The sequence below is a fragment of the Salmo salar genome, chromosome ssa01, assembly GCF_905237065.1.
Source record: "Salmo salar chromosome ssa01, Ssal_v3.1, whole genome shotgun sequence".
NCBI classification, from domain to species: domain Eukaryota; kingdom Metazoa; phylum Chordata; class Actinopteri; order Salmoniformes; family Salmonidae; genus Salmo; species Salmo salar.
Genome location: NC_059442.1, coordinates 152,088,204 through 152,102,024, shown reverse-complemented (window position 1 = coordinate 152,102,024; position 13,821 = coordinate 152,088,204). Strand labels below are relative to the sequence as shown.

The following is a 13,821-nucleotide window of genomic DNA, read 5'->3' as shown; positions in this document are numbered from 1 at the left end:
CACCACCCTGGAGGTAAGAACCAATAACTGCATTTCAAGCAGGGCTTTACAACCATCCATCTCCCCCTCTAGACCTGATTGGCCTGGCGATAGACACACACACACACACACACACACACACACACACACACACACACACACACACACACACACACACACACACACACACACACACACACACACACACACACACACACACACACACACACACACACACACACACACACACACACCTCTCACACCAATAGAGAACAAACTCCCTTCTATCCCTCTATATACCTTCATCCTTTGTTCACCCACTTCCTCAAGCACCTTATGCACTACCTTCCTCCCCCCCTTCTCCTCTTCACAAGGAAAAGTAATCAAGCCCAGAACAGGTCTCCTGGAAGTCAGCCTCTGAGGTCAGCTCTCTAAAATCTGTCTGTCTGCTCTTGACAGTACACCCTGGAGGACTTCCAGTGGAGAGGGAGTCAGTCTGTGTGCTCCTCTGTGAGGTCTGTGTGTGGGAGTACAGCTTCTTAGCCCTGAGTCAGGTCAGTTCTCTACATTGGCCTTGTGTGTGTGTGTGGGTTGTAGTCTCTGGTCCAGCCGGTAGTCCTGGGAGGAGGCCCTGAGTCAGGTCAGTTCTCTACATTGGCCTTGTGTGTGTGTGTGGGTCGTAGTCTCTGGTGCAGCCGGTAGTCCTGGGAGGAGGCCCTGAGTCAGGTCAGTTCTCTACATTGGCCTTGTGTGTGTGGGGGGGTCGTAATCACTGATGCAGCCGGTAGTCCTGGGAGGAGGCCCTGCGCAGGTTGGCCGGGGAGCAGAGCTGGGGGGCTGACAGGGCCTGGCCTGGGGTGGATGTATGGTGGGGGTGGTGAGTCCTGCCGGGGTGGGTCCTACTGTAGCTCACAGAGCGCCTGTTGGACTAGGTGCTGTTCTCAGGAAGAGATCTTCCAGGACCCCCTACTCCCTGGTTCTCCAGCTGAGCCTCACACATCTCCAGCAGAGAGACTTGAACCTGCGCTGGGCCGGGTAGAAGAAAGCCTCCACAAACACCTGGAGACTCATGCCTGACAGGAGAAGGATAGAAGAGATGTGGTGGAGAGGATGAAAGAGAGAGAGAGAGAGAGAGAGAGAGAGAGAGAGAGAGAGAGAGAGAGAGAGAGAGAGAGAGAGAGAGAGAGAGAGAGAGAGAGAGAGAGAGAGAGAGAGAGAGAGAGAGAGAGAGAGAGAGAGAAAATAAAATTCTCTGCATTAACAGCAGACTTGTACATTTCCTCAGTGAAAACAATGTACTGAGCAAATGTCAAATTGGCTTTTTACCAAATTATCGTACAACAGACCACGTATTCACCCCGCACATCCTAATTGACAAACAAACAAACCAAAACAAAGGCAAAGTCTTCTCATGCTTTGTTGATTTAAAAAAAAGCCTTCAACTCAATTTGGCATGAGGGTCTGCTATACAAATTGATGGAAAGTGGTGTTGGTGGAAAAACATACAACATTATAAAATACATGTACACAAATGACAAGTCTGCGGTTAAAATTGGCAGAAAACACACATTTCTTTCCACAGTGCCATGGGGTGAGACAGGGATGCAGCTTAAGCCCCACCCTCTTCAACATATACATCAACGAATTGGCAAGGGCACAGTCTGCAGCACCCAGCCTCACCCTACTAGAATCTGAAGTCAAATGTCTACTGTTTGCAGATGATCTGGTGCTTCTGTCACCAACCAAGGAGGGCCTACAGCAGCACCTAGATCTTCGACACAGATCCTGCCAGACCTGGGTCCTGACAGTAAATCTCAGTAAGACCAAAATAAAGACCTTCCAAAGAAGGTCCAGTCGCCAGGACCACAAATACAAATTCCATCTAGACACTGTTGCCCTAGAGCACACAAAAAATTATACATACCTCGGCCTAAACATCAGCGCCACAGGTAACTTCCACAAAGCTGTGAACGATCTGAGAAACAAGGCAAGAAGGGCCTTCTATGTCATCCAAAGGAACATACAATTTCACATATCAATTAGGATCTGGCTAAAAATACTTGAATCAGTTATAGAATCCATTGCCCTTTATGGTTGTAAGGTCTGGGGTCCGCTCACCATCCAAGAATTCACAAAATGGGACAAACACCAAATTGAGACTCAGCATGCAGATTTCTGCAAACATATCCTCTGTGTACAACGTAAAAAAAACAAATAATGCATGCAGTGCAGAATTAGGCAGAAACCCGCCAATGATCAAAATCCAGAAAAGAGACGTTCAATTCTACAACCACCTAAAAGGAAGCGATTACCAAACCTTCCATAACAAAGCCATCACCTACAGAGAGATGAACCTGGAGAAGAGTCCCCTAAGCAAGCTGGTCCTGGGGCTATGTCCATAAACACAAACAGACCCCACAGAGCCCCAGGACAGCAACATAATTAGACCCAACCAAATCATGACAAAACAAAAACATAATTACTTGAAACAGAGCAAACTAGAATGCTATTTGGCCCTAAACAGAGAGTACACAGTGGCAGAATACCTGACCACTGTGACTGACGCAAACTAAAGGAAAGCTTTGACTATGTATAGACTCAGTGACCATAGCCTTGCTATTGAGAAAGGCCGCCATAGGCAGACCTGGCTCTCAAGAGAAGACAGGCTATGTGCACTGCCCACAAAATGAGGTGGAAACTGATCTGCACTTCCTAACCTCCTGCCAAATGTATGCCCATATTAGAGACACATATTTACCTCAGATTACACAGATCCACAAAGAATTTGAAAACAAACCCGACTTTGATAAACTCCCATATCTACTGGGTGAAATACCACAGTGTGCCATCACAGCAGAAAGATGTGTGACCTGTTGCCACAAGAAAAGGGCAACCAGTGAATAACCATTGTAAGTTCAACCTATATTTATGTTTATTTACTTTCCCTTTTGTACTTTAACCATTTGCACATCGTTACAACACTGTACATATACACATAATATGACATTTGAAATGTCTTTATTTTTTTGGAACTTCTGTGAGTGTAATGTCTACTGTTCATTTTATAATTTATTTATCTTTTGTTTATTATCTACTTCACTTGCTTTGGCAATGTTAACATATGTTTCCCATGCCAATAAAGCTCCTTGATTTGAAGTGAGAGAAAGAGAGAGAGAGAAAGAAAGAAAGAAAGAAAGAAAGAAAGAAAGAAAGAAAGAAAGAAAGAAAGAAAGAAAGACAAAGACAGAAAGGTTAGATCCAAATAGACTTCTAAACACATAATAGATAATTTAAATTCATGACTCACTCTTCCAGGTGTCTGTTCATCGCTGTATATCTCACTGATTCCCCCGATTATTGTCAAGTCACTCTCCAATACTGATGAACTTATAATAAACCACACTAAACCAGTAAATGACATACACACACACACACACAGTGCCAAGGGGATGTCTAGCCAAGGATACAAGCCTGAAGAAGGAGCTACTAGAAACTTCTGCTGAGCTGCTTTGAAAAGTTAAAGGGATTTCACATATTCTCTACATCCTTTAAGTCTTCATGTTTGGAGCGAGAGACGGCATGCAAGCAGTAGGAGCTGCTTCAATCCCACAGCTGTCCTCCTCCTGCCTGTCCCGCTGGATGTGGATCTCATGACTCTCCCACAGATCTGACTAGTGCTTCCTAAATAAGATCTACTGAAGTGGTAAAGCTCCACACAAACCTTGAAGGCACAGCTACAGTTTAGAGCTAATGCTTCATTGGAACTAAATAAACAAACCTAACCCTTGGCTCACCAACTCAGCTCATAGACTCAGTTCATAGACTACTCTCTAGGTATCCACATCAAAATGAGGTCAATGTAATTTTAAAAAACCTATCAACTTCACCAACACACACGGGAGCTCAGACTGTCCTAACACACACCCAGAAACACACCATCCAGGTAGACTACATCTCTTTCATATAGTTACACATCATTTATTCCAGCTTCTACTCTGCTCTTTACCATGCCTTTCCACCATGGCATTTCTTTGCCTTTACCTCCCTTATCTCACATCATTTGCTCACTTTGTATATAGTCTTATTTTTTTTTCTTCTACTGCATCATTGATTGTATGTTGTTTTACTCCATGTGTAACTCTGTGTTTTTGTATGTTGTCGAACTGCTTTGCTTTATCTTGGCCAGGTCGCAATTGTAAATGAGAACTTGTTCTCAACTTGCCTACCTGGTTAAATAAAGGTGAAATAAATAAAATAAAAATTAAACTGTGCAGTGGTTCTTAATAAAACATTAGGATGAGTGAAAAATAGGGATTAAAGGGAGGGAGAGATAGTTATTTTCACAAAGTAAAGAGAGGGACGGAAAAAGGGAGGGAGAGAGAGAGACTTTCCTCTGAGGTGATAAGGGGCTTTTAGCATTCAGTTTAAGCCCTAAATCAGCATTTCTCACTTCCCACAACACAAAACATTATTTTAATAAATAGTTGCCTTATCCCCCCCCCCCCCCCCCCACCCCCCCACCCCAACATACACACACACCATCCTCCCTCGCAATGTGACCCAATCATCAGTGAGAGATTGGCTCTGTTTCCCTATTGCCCCCGTAGGGTTACTGACTAAATTCTCACCCCCTCATTTTGGGCTAGAACCAAATATTCAGCTCACGACTCCTTGCGTTGCACGCCGCTAAAAACAGTCCCTCCATCCCAGCTGAGCCCAATGAGAGAAAACCATGGAATCACATTCAATCAACCGTACCGCTGCACCCCTCCCTTCCGCCCCCTCTGGTGAATCATTCATAGAGGGTACTCGCCCAAATGTTGTCACTGCGCTGTCAGAGGGGATTCAGAGAACTGTTCAATTCTAAAAGGTCGCAGCTAGTTCTGCCTAGTTCTGATTGGCTGGAGGCTTACCTGCTTCCCTGGAGTCAGGCAGCATGTTGGCCCAGCGCCTTGTTATGTCAATGTAGACGATATCCACAGACGCCATGGAGAGGTTACTGTTGCTCAGCTTACAGTTCCTACAATCAAACAATCAATCATGAATCAAGTAATAAATCAATCAATCATATGTATTTATAATGCCCTTTTTATTTAAGTACTTGGTAGTATAGTACTGTAGTACCTGATGAAGGTTCTGAAGTTGGTGGGCCCCAGGCGCATGTTACCTTTGACCCCCAAGAACCGCAAGAAGAGGGCAGCAATGCGCTCCACGGTCCGCAGGTAGCTGAACTGCTTGGTGTACTTAGGGGACACCTGCTTCAGACACAGAGAGAGCAGGACACCCCCCCCTCCTCCCCAGCCCCCCTCTCTGGTGACCCCGCCTCCATCAACATCTCTTCCTGCTGCTGCTCTGGGGGTGAGAGGGAGAGGGAGAGAGAAGTTATTAACAGGAAGTGATCTATGAGTGAATAGGAGCGGTATCCATCCTGTCTGTGAGTGACCTTATATGCCCAGGCTGCAGGGATGAGTAATGGCTGGCCTTAATGGACATAGGAGCATAAGGCCAGACTAATGAGTCAGCTGATATACTACTGGAGAGAAAGAGGAGGTGGTAGATGAGGGAGCAGAAGGAAGAGGATGAGGATGGAGGAAGAGCGTGGAGGAGGAGGTGGTGGTGGTAGATGAGGGAGCAGGAGGAAGAGGATGAGGATGGAGGAAGAGTGTGGAGGAGGAGGAGGAGGTGGTAGGTGAGGGAGCAGGAGGAAGAGGATGAGGATGGAGGAAGAGCGTGGAGGAGGAGGAGGAGGTGGTAGATGAGGGAGCAGGAGGAAGAGGACGAGGATGGAGGAAGAGCGTGGAGGAGGTAGTGGTGGTGGTAGATGGGGGAGCACGTTTCACTGCGCTCCTCTACACTTCTACAGGTCAACTGAGAGATAAGATCTCCCATCTATACAAGCACTGTGCTGTGGACAATCATCTACTCTCATGCACACACAGTCACACACACACGGTGCAAATATCGCCTAAAGGTCAGCAACCAGATGGACTACAAACAAGACAGAAACCAAGTGGTGACAGGAAGATGTTAAGCTCTCCTCTCTGTTCTCTCAGGGCTGTAGCCAGACGTCTGGGCCCGTGTTAGGAGACCCAGGGAGAGGAGCAGAGAGAGAAGAGAGGGGAGGAGAAGAGAGTAAAGGGAAACAAGATAACATTCTTATGGTTCAAGGAGAAACCAAGGCAGAGGGGAGGAGGGAGAGGAAGATGGGGAGGAGAGAGGAAAGCAGGGAAGAGAGAGGGGAAGCAGGGGAGGAAAGAGGGGAAGCAGGGGAGGAAAGAGGGGAAGCAGGGGAGGAGAGTGGGAAGCAGGGGAGGAGAGTGGGAAGCAAAGAGGAGAGAAGGAGTTCATCCTTCTAGAGGTGCTCTCATATACCCAAAGAGGGAGAGCAGAAAGAGATAGAGAGATAGCAGAGAGAGAACAGAGAGAGCGAGAGAGCAGAGAGAGCACAGAGCAAGAGAGCAGAGAGCGAGAGAGAGCAGAGAGAACAGAGTGAGAAAGCAGAGTGAGAACAGAGAAAGAGAAGAGAAAACAGACAGAGAACAGAGAGAACAGTGAGAGAACAGAGAGAAAGAGAGAGCAGAGAGAGAACAGAGCAAGAGAGCAGAGAGCGAGAGAGAGCAGAGAGAACAGAGTGAGAAAGCAGAGTGAGACAGCAGGGAGAGAACAGAGATAGAGAGAGAGAGAGAAAGAGAGAGACACCACAGAGTCCCACATTGGAAAGAATTAACAAAAAAACTGAGCAAACTAGAATGCTATTTGGCCCTAAACAGAGAGAACACAGTGGCAGAACCAAACTTAAGGAAAGCTTTGACTATGTACAGACTCAGTGATCATACAGTGGCTTGCGAAATAATTCACACCCCTTGGCATTTTTCCTATTTTGTTGCCTTACAACCTGGAATTAAAATTGATTTTTTGATTTCATTTGATTTACACAACATGCCTACCACTTTGAAGATGAAAATAATTTTTTATTGTGAAACAAACAAGAAATAAGACAAAAGATCAGAAATCTTGAGCGTGCATAACTAGTCAGCCCCCCAAAGTCAATACTTTGTAGAGCCACCTTTTGCAGCAATTACAGCTGCAAGTCTCTTGGGGTATGTCTCTATAGCCACTGGGATTTTTGCCCATTATTCAAGGCAAAACTGCTCCAGCTCCTTCAAGCTGGTGTACCGCAATCTTTAAGTCATTCCACAGATTCTCAATTGGATTGTGGTCTGGGCTTTGACTAGGTCATTCCAAGACATTTAAATGTTTCCCCTCAAATCACTTAAGTGTTGCTTTAGCAGTATGCTTAGGGTCATTGTCCTGCTGGAAGGTGAACCTCCGTCCTAGTCTCAAATCTCTGGAAGACTGAAACAGGTTTCCTTCAAGAATTTCCCTGTATTTAGCGCCATCCATCATTCCTTCAATTCTGACCAGTTTCCTAGTCCCTGGTATTCTCGGGGTGATGACAGGTGTTGGGTTGGCGCCAGAAATAGTGTTTTCCTTGATGGCCAAAAAGCTCAATTTTAGTCTCATCTGACCAGAGTACCTTCTTTCATATGTTTGGGGAGTCTCCCACATGCCTTCTGGGAAACACTAAACGTGTTTGCTTGTTTTTTTCTTCAAGCAATGGCTTTTGTTTGGCCAGTCTTCCGTAAAGCCCAGCTCTGTGGAGTGTACGGCCTATGGACAGATACTCTAATCTCCGCTGTGGAGCTTTACAGCTCCTTCAAGGTTATCTTTGGTCTCTTTGTTGCCTCTCTGATTAATGCCCTCCTTGCCTGGTCTGTGAGTTTTGGTGGGCTGCCCTCTCCTGGCAGGTTTGTTGTGGTGCCATATTCTTTCAATTTTTTAATAATGGATTTAATGGTACTCCGTGGGATGTTTAAAGTTTTGGATATTTTTTTATAACCCAACCCTGATCTGTACTTCTCCACAACTTTTGGCGAGCTCCTTGGTCTTCATGGTGCCGCTTGCTTGGCGGTGGCCCTTGCTTAGTGGTGTTGCAGACTCTGTGGCCTTTCAGAACAGGTGTATGTATACTGAGATCATGTGACAGATCATGTGACACTTAGATTGCACACAGGTGGACTTTATTTAACTAATTATGTCACTTCTGAAGGTAATTGGTTGCACCAGATCTTATTAGGGGCTTCATAGCAAAAGGGGTGAATACATATGCACGCACCACTTTTCTGTTATACATTTTTTTTTTTTTTTTGAAACATGTTATTTTTTTAATTTCACTTCACCAACTTGGACTATTTTGTGTATGTCCTTTACATGGAATCCAAATATAAATCCATTTAAATTACAGGTTGTAATACAACAAAATAGGAAAAACGCAAAGGGGATGATTACTTTTGCAACGCACTGTAGCCTTGCTATTGAGAAAGGCCGCCATAGGCAGACCTGGCTCTCAAGAGAAAGGCTATGTGCACACTGCCCACTAAATGAGGTGGAAACTGAGCTGCACTTCCTAACCTCCTGCCAAATGTATGACAATATCAGACAAACATATTTCCTCAGATTACACAGATCAACAGAGAAATCGAAAACAAAGCCAATTTTGATAAACTCCTATATCTACTGGGTGAAATACCACAGTGTGCAATCACAGCAGCAAGATGTGTGACCTGTTGCCACAAGAAAAGGGCAACCAGTGAAGAACAAACACCATTGTAAATACAACCCAAATGTATGTTTATTTATTTTCCCTGCTGTACTTTAACTATTTGCACATCGTTTTAACACTGTATATAGACATAATATGACATTTAAAATGTCTTTAATCTTTTGGAACTTCTGTGAGTGTAATGTTTACTGTACATTTTTATTGTTTATTTCACCTTTGTTTATTATCTATTTCACTTGCTTTGGCAATGTTAACATATGTTTCCCATGCCAATAAAGCCTTTAAATTGAATTGAATTGAGAGAGCAGAGAGAGACCAGAGAGAGTGTAGGGGTCTCAGAGCTGTCTAGCACCATTGTCCCACTGTGGAAACTTATTATGAGGATGCACGCACGGCGAGATGCAAACGTGCAAGCACCCACACACCACATAAGCACAAGCACACACAGAGACAGGCACACACACACACACACACACACACACACACACACACACACACACACACACACACACACACACACACACACACACACACACACACACACACACACGAGGACAAATTAAGTACAAATGAAGTACAGTTGAAGTCAGAAGTTTATATACACCTTAGCCAAATACATTTAAACTCAGTTTTTCACAATTCCTGACATTTAATAATAGTAAAAATTGTCTTAGGTCAGTTAGGATCACCACTTTTTTTTAAGAATGTAAAATGTCAGAATAATATTAGAGAGAATGATTTATTTCAGCTTTTATTGCTTTCATCACATTCCCAGTGTTTCAGAAGTTTACATACACTCAATTAGTATTTGGTAGCATTGCCTTTAAATTGTTTAATTTGGGTCAAACGTTTCGGGTAGCCTTCCACAAGCTTCCCACAATAAGTTGGGTGAATTTTGGCCCATTACTCCTGACAGAGCTGGTGTAACTGAGTCAGGTTTGTAGGCCTCCTTGCTCGCTCTGCCCACAAATGTTCTATAGGATTGAGGTTAGGGCTTTGTGATGGCCACTCCAATACCTTGACTTTGTTGTCCTTAAGCCATTTTGCCACAACTTTGGAAGTATTCTTGGGGTCATTGTCCATTTGGAAGATCCATTTGCGACTAAGCTTTAACTTCCTGACTGATGTCTTGAGATGTTGCTTTAATTTATCCACATAATTTTCCTCCCTCATGATGTCATCTATTTTGTGAAGCACACCAGTCCCTCCTGCAGCAAAGCATCCCCACAACATGATGCTGCCACCGCCGTGCTTCACGGTTGGGATGGTGTTCGTCGGCTTGCAAGCCTCCCCCTTTTTCCTCCAAACATAACGATGGTCATTATGGCCAAACAGTTCTATTTTTGTTTCATCAGACCAGAGGACATTTCTCCAAAAGGTATGATCTTTGTCCCCATGTGCAGTTGCAAACCGTAGTCTGGCTTTTTTATGGCTGTTTTGGAGCAGTGGCTTCTTTCTTGCTGAGCAGCCTTCCAGGTTATGTCGATATAGGACTCGGTTTACTGTGGATATAGATACTTTTGTACCTGTTTCCTCCAGCATCTTCACAAGGTTCCCTGCTGTTGTTCTGGGATTGATTTGCACTTTTCGCACCAAAGTACGTTAATCTCTAGGAGACAGAACGCGTCTCCTTCCTGAGCGGTATGATGGCTGCGTGGTCCCATGGTGTTTATACTTGCGTACTATTGTTTGTACAGATGAACGTGGTACCTTCAGGCTTTTGGAAATTGCTCCCAAAGATGAACCAGACTTGTGGAGCTCTACAATTTTTTCTGAGGTCTTGGCTGATTTTCTTTTTCTTCCCATGATGTCAAGCAAAGAGGCACTGAGTTTGAAGGTAGGCCTTGAAATACATCCACAGGTACAGCTCCAATTCACTCAAATGATGTCAATTAGCCAATCAGAAGCTTCTAAAGCCATGACATCATTTTCTGGAATTTTCCAAGCTGTTGAAAGGCACAGTCAACTTAGTGTATGTAAACTTCTGACCCACTGGAATTGTGATACAGTTAATTATACATGAAATAATCTGTCTGTAAACAATTGTTGGAAAAATTACTTGTGTCGTGCACAAAGTAGATGCACAAAGTAGATGTCCTAACTGACTTGCCAAAACTATAGTTTGTGAACAAGACATTTTTGGAGTGGTTGAATGGAGTGGAGTGGTTGAGTTTTAATGACTCCAAGTGTATGTAAACTTCTGACTTCAACTGTAGCACTCTCAGCAGTGTGGTTTAACTTGCTGTAGACTGTATCTTTATTTCTCTCCTATATAATGGCTGAATGTGCTGAGGTAGGCTTGTAAACATAAACTCAAAGCCAATCTGTAAAACCAGTCACAAACACAAATGACAACAGAACAGAGCAGAGTAGAGCACGAATTTCCACAAACAAAACACTATTTTCTGAGGTGCCATTTAAGCTTACAAAGCAATCTCCAACCCTCTCTCCTCTCTCACTCTTTCTCTCCTCTCTCCCTGCATATAACCTCACCTTCATCTTGACAGGATATTGAATTCTACAGCAGAAAAGTGTAAAAAAAACTGTCCAATTGTTAAAAACAAAAAGAACAAATTGCTGTTCTCCTCCTTCAGTTGAAGTGGAACAATCACTCACCTGTATTCTATTAGAGGAGTGGAACAGAACTCACACTTCTACAAGCTGTGTTAGAACTTTGAAAGAAGGAAGTTAAGAAAGACAGAGAGGTAGGTTGTTCAGTGCTAGCTCTGCAAGGTAATTAGGAGTTTGGGGCTGCCCTGGTTAAGACCTAAGAGAGGGTTGATGCATTCACACATGCTGGAAGATGAGAGGACACTCAAACTCTCAAACTCACAAAAACACACACACGCACCCCTCCCTCAGGCTCTGTGGGCTACCCTCTCTGAGCCATTCATAACCACACACCCCTCCCTCAGGCTCTGTGGGCTACCCTCTCTGAGCCATTCATAACCACACACCCCTCCCTCAGGCTCTGTGGGCTACCCTCACTGAGCCATTCATAACCACACACCCCTCCCTCAGGCTCTGTGGGCTACCCTCTCTGAGCCATTCATAACCACACACCCCTCCCTCAGGCTCTGTGGGCTACCCTCTCTGAGCCATTCATAACCACACACCCCTCCCTCAGGCTCTGTGGGCTACCCTCTCTGAGCCATTCATAACCACACACCCCTCCCTCAGGCTCTGTGGGCTACCCTCTCTGAGCCATTCATAACCACACACCCCTCCCTCAGGCTCTGTGGGCTACCCTCTCTGAGCCACTCATAAGCACTCAGATAGCGCTGGCTGTGGAGAGGATTCAGTAGTGTTGAGCAGAGCTGTAGTGGCAGATTGGAGAATGATTAGTGTTTAGCTCTGAGTGGCCTGCTGCTGTTCAGAACAGATAGCACTTGACATTGGGAGGAGGGAGAGGGGAGAGAGAGAGAGAGAGAGAGAGAGAGAGAGAGAGAGATGGGGGGGAGAGAGGGGGGGGGTAGAAGAAGAAAGGTAGAGAAGGGGACAGAGAGAGAGAGAAAAAGATAGGGGAGAGAAGGAGAGGGATAGAGACAAGACACCTCATTCACATGTTCCCACAGACTAACTCAGATTAACTGTCATGTTTTAATGTCAGACTCAGTTTGACCCCTTTCTGTTTCAAGACAGTTCTCTAGGAACACCTTTCTATTTCAACTTTACACGTTCCATACTTTGATGAATGACAGAAGGCAGAGACAGTAGAGAAAAACATATATTCTCCCTGTGAGCTTACGAATGCTGCAGAAAACAACATGACCAATTCGCCCTCTACAACCTCTCTCATACACAAATCCTTTATCCACGCGACATCACACTCAACAGCCCACTGCTGTACCAACAGTGTCGTTTGGGCTTTATTTTCTAGAGGCTCTACAAAACAACTCAATCTGACACGGGCAGAACCGCACCAAATAAATACCAAACAATGACTTTTTGAGTAGTGACCTACTCCATCTCTCTCTACATGCACTAGTGATCTCCACTTTGGAGCTGTGAGGTTAGCATTTAAATGTGGGTTATCTTTGAGAGAAATTAAAATAAATTCCTTGCCAAAAGAAAAAGTGTTGGATGACTTTATTTCTACAAATTGGAGAGTAGATTGACTCTGGATGATTATGTGAGGGTGGTGATAAGAGGATTATGACAGGGTGATAACAGGATGATAACAGGGTGATAACAGGGTGGTAACAGGATGATAACAGGGTGGTAACTGAGTGGAAAAGGGGTGATAACAGGATGAAAACAGGGTGATAACAGGATGAAAACAGGGTGATAACAGGCTGGTATCAGGGTGGTAACAGGGTGATAACAGGATGATGATAACATGGTAATAACAGGATGATAACAGGGTGTTGATAAGAGGGTGATAACAGGATGATAACAGGGTTATAACATGGGGATGATAGCAGGGTGGTAACAGGGCAATAAGAGGCTGATAACAGTGTGATAACAGGGTGATAACAGGTTGATTATAAGACGGTGATAACAGGTTGTTGATAACAGGGAAATGATAACATGATGATAACATGGTGATGATAACACAGTGATAACAGGATCATAACAGGGTGATAACAAGGTGATAAAAGGATGATAACAGGGTGACAACAGGATGATAAAAGGGTTGAGGTGAGAGAAAGAGTGCACAAGAATATGAGAGAGAGAGAGGTCTGTCCATTGGCAGGGATGACCAATAAAACCTCCTAGAGCTTAGCAACTGCTAATCAGTGAGTGAATAATGTCTTAGTTCCCAAATTTAGAGGAATAACCTCATTCCCACCCTCCATCCATACAATATCCTGTCACCCACTCCATCTCTCGCTTCATCCTCTCCTCTATGTAACGGTCGTCATACGTAGTGGACCAAGGCGCAGCGGGTTGAGTGCTCATAGTGACTTTATTTAACACTGAACAAACAAAGCAAGAAAACGATCGAAAGAACAGGATTGCAGGCTAAACGCACAGCTATGCAACAACAACTTCCCACAAAGGGACAGGTGAAAACAGGCTACCTAAGTATGACTCTCAATCAGCAACAACGATATACAGCTGTTCCTGATTGAGAGCCATACCAGGCCAACAAAGAAATACACAACATAGACAGAGCATAGAAATACGAAATATAGAACATAACCCAAAAACCCCGGAATACTCTAACCAAACACCCCTCTACATAAACACATATACTAACAAACCCCGAACCACAT

At 44.4% G+C, this 13,821-nt stretch overlaps 1 protein-coding gene across 1 annotated transcript in view; it reads right to left on the bottom strand.

The window, feature by feature from the left end:
- Positions 1-236: 236 nt before the first annotated feature.
- The window catches only part of LOC106568565 (tubulin polyglutamylase TTLL11-like), a 121,946-nt gene continuing 108,361 nt past the window's right edge, over positions 237-13,821 (bottom strand). The window contains exons 2-4 of the mRNA XM_045702424.1: positions 5,104-5,331; positions 4,893-4,999; positions 237-1,052 (exon numbers count right to left, since the gene is read on the bottom strand). Of these exons, the coding sequence (XP_045558380.1) occupies positions 946-1,052; positions 4,893-4,999; positions 5,104-5,331 (442 nt within the window). The 3' untranslated portion in view covers positions 237-945. The remainder of the gene's footprint in view (positions 1,053-4,892; positions 5,000-5,103; positions 5,332-13,821) is intronic.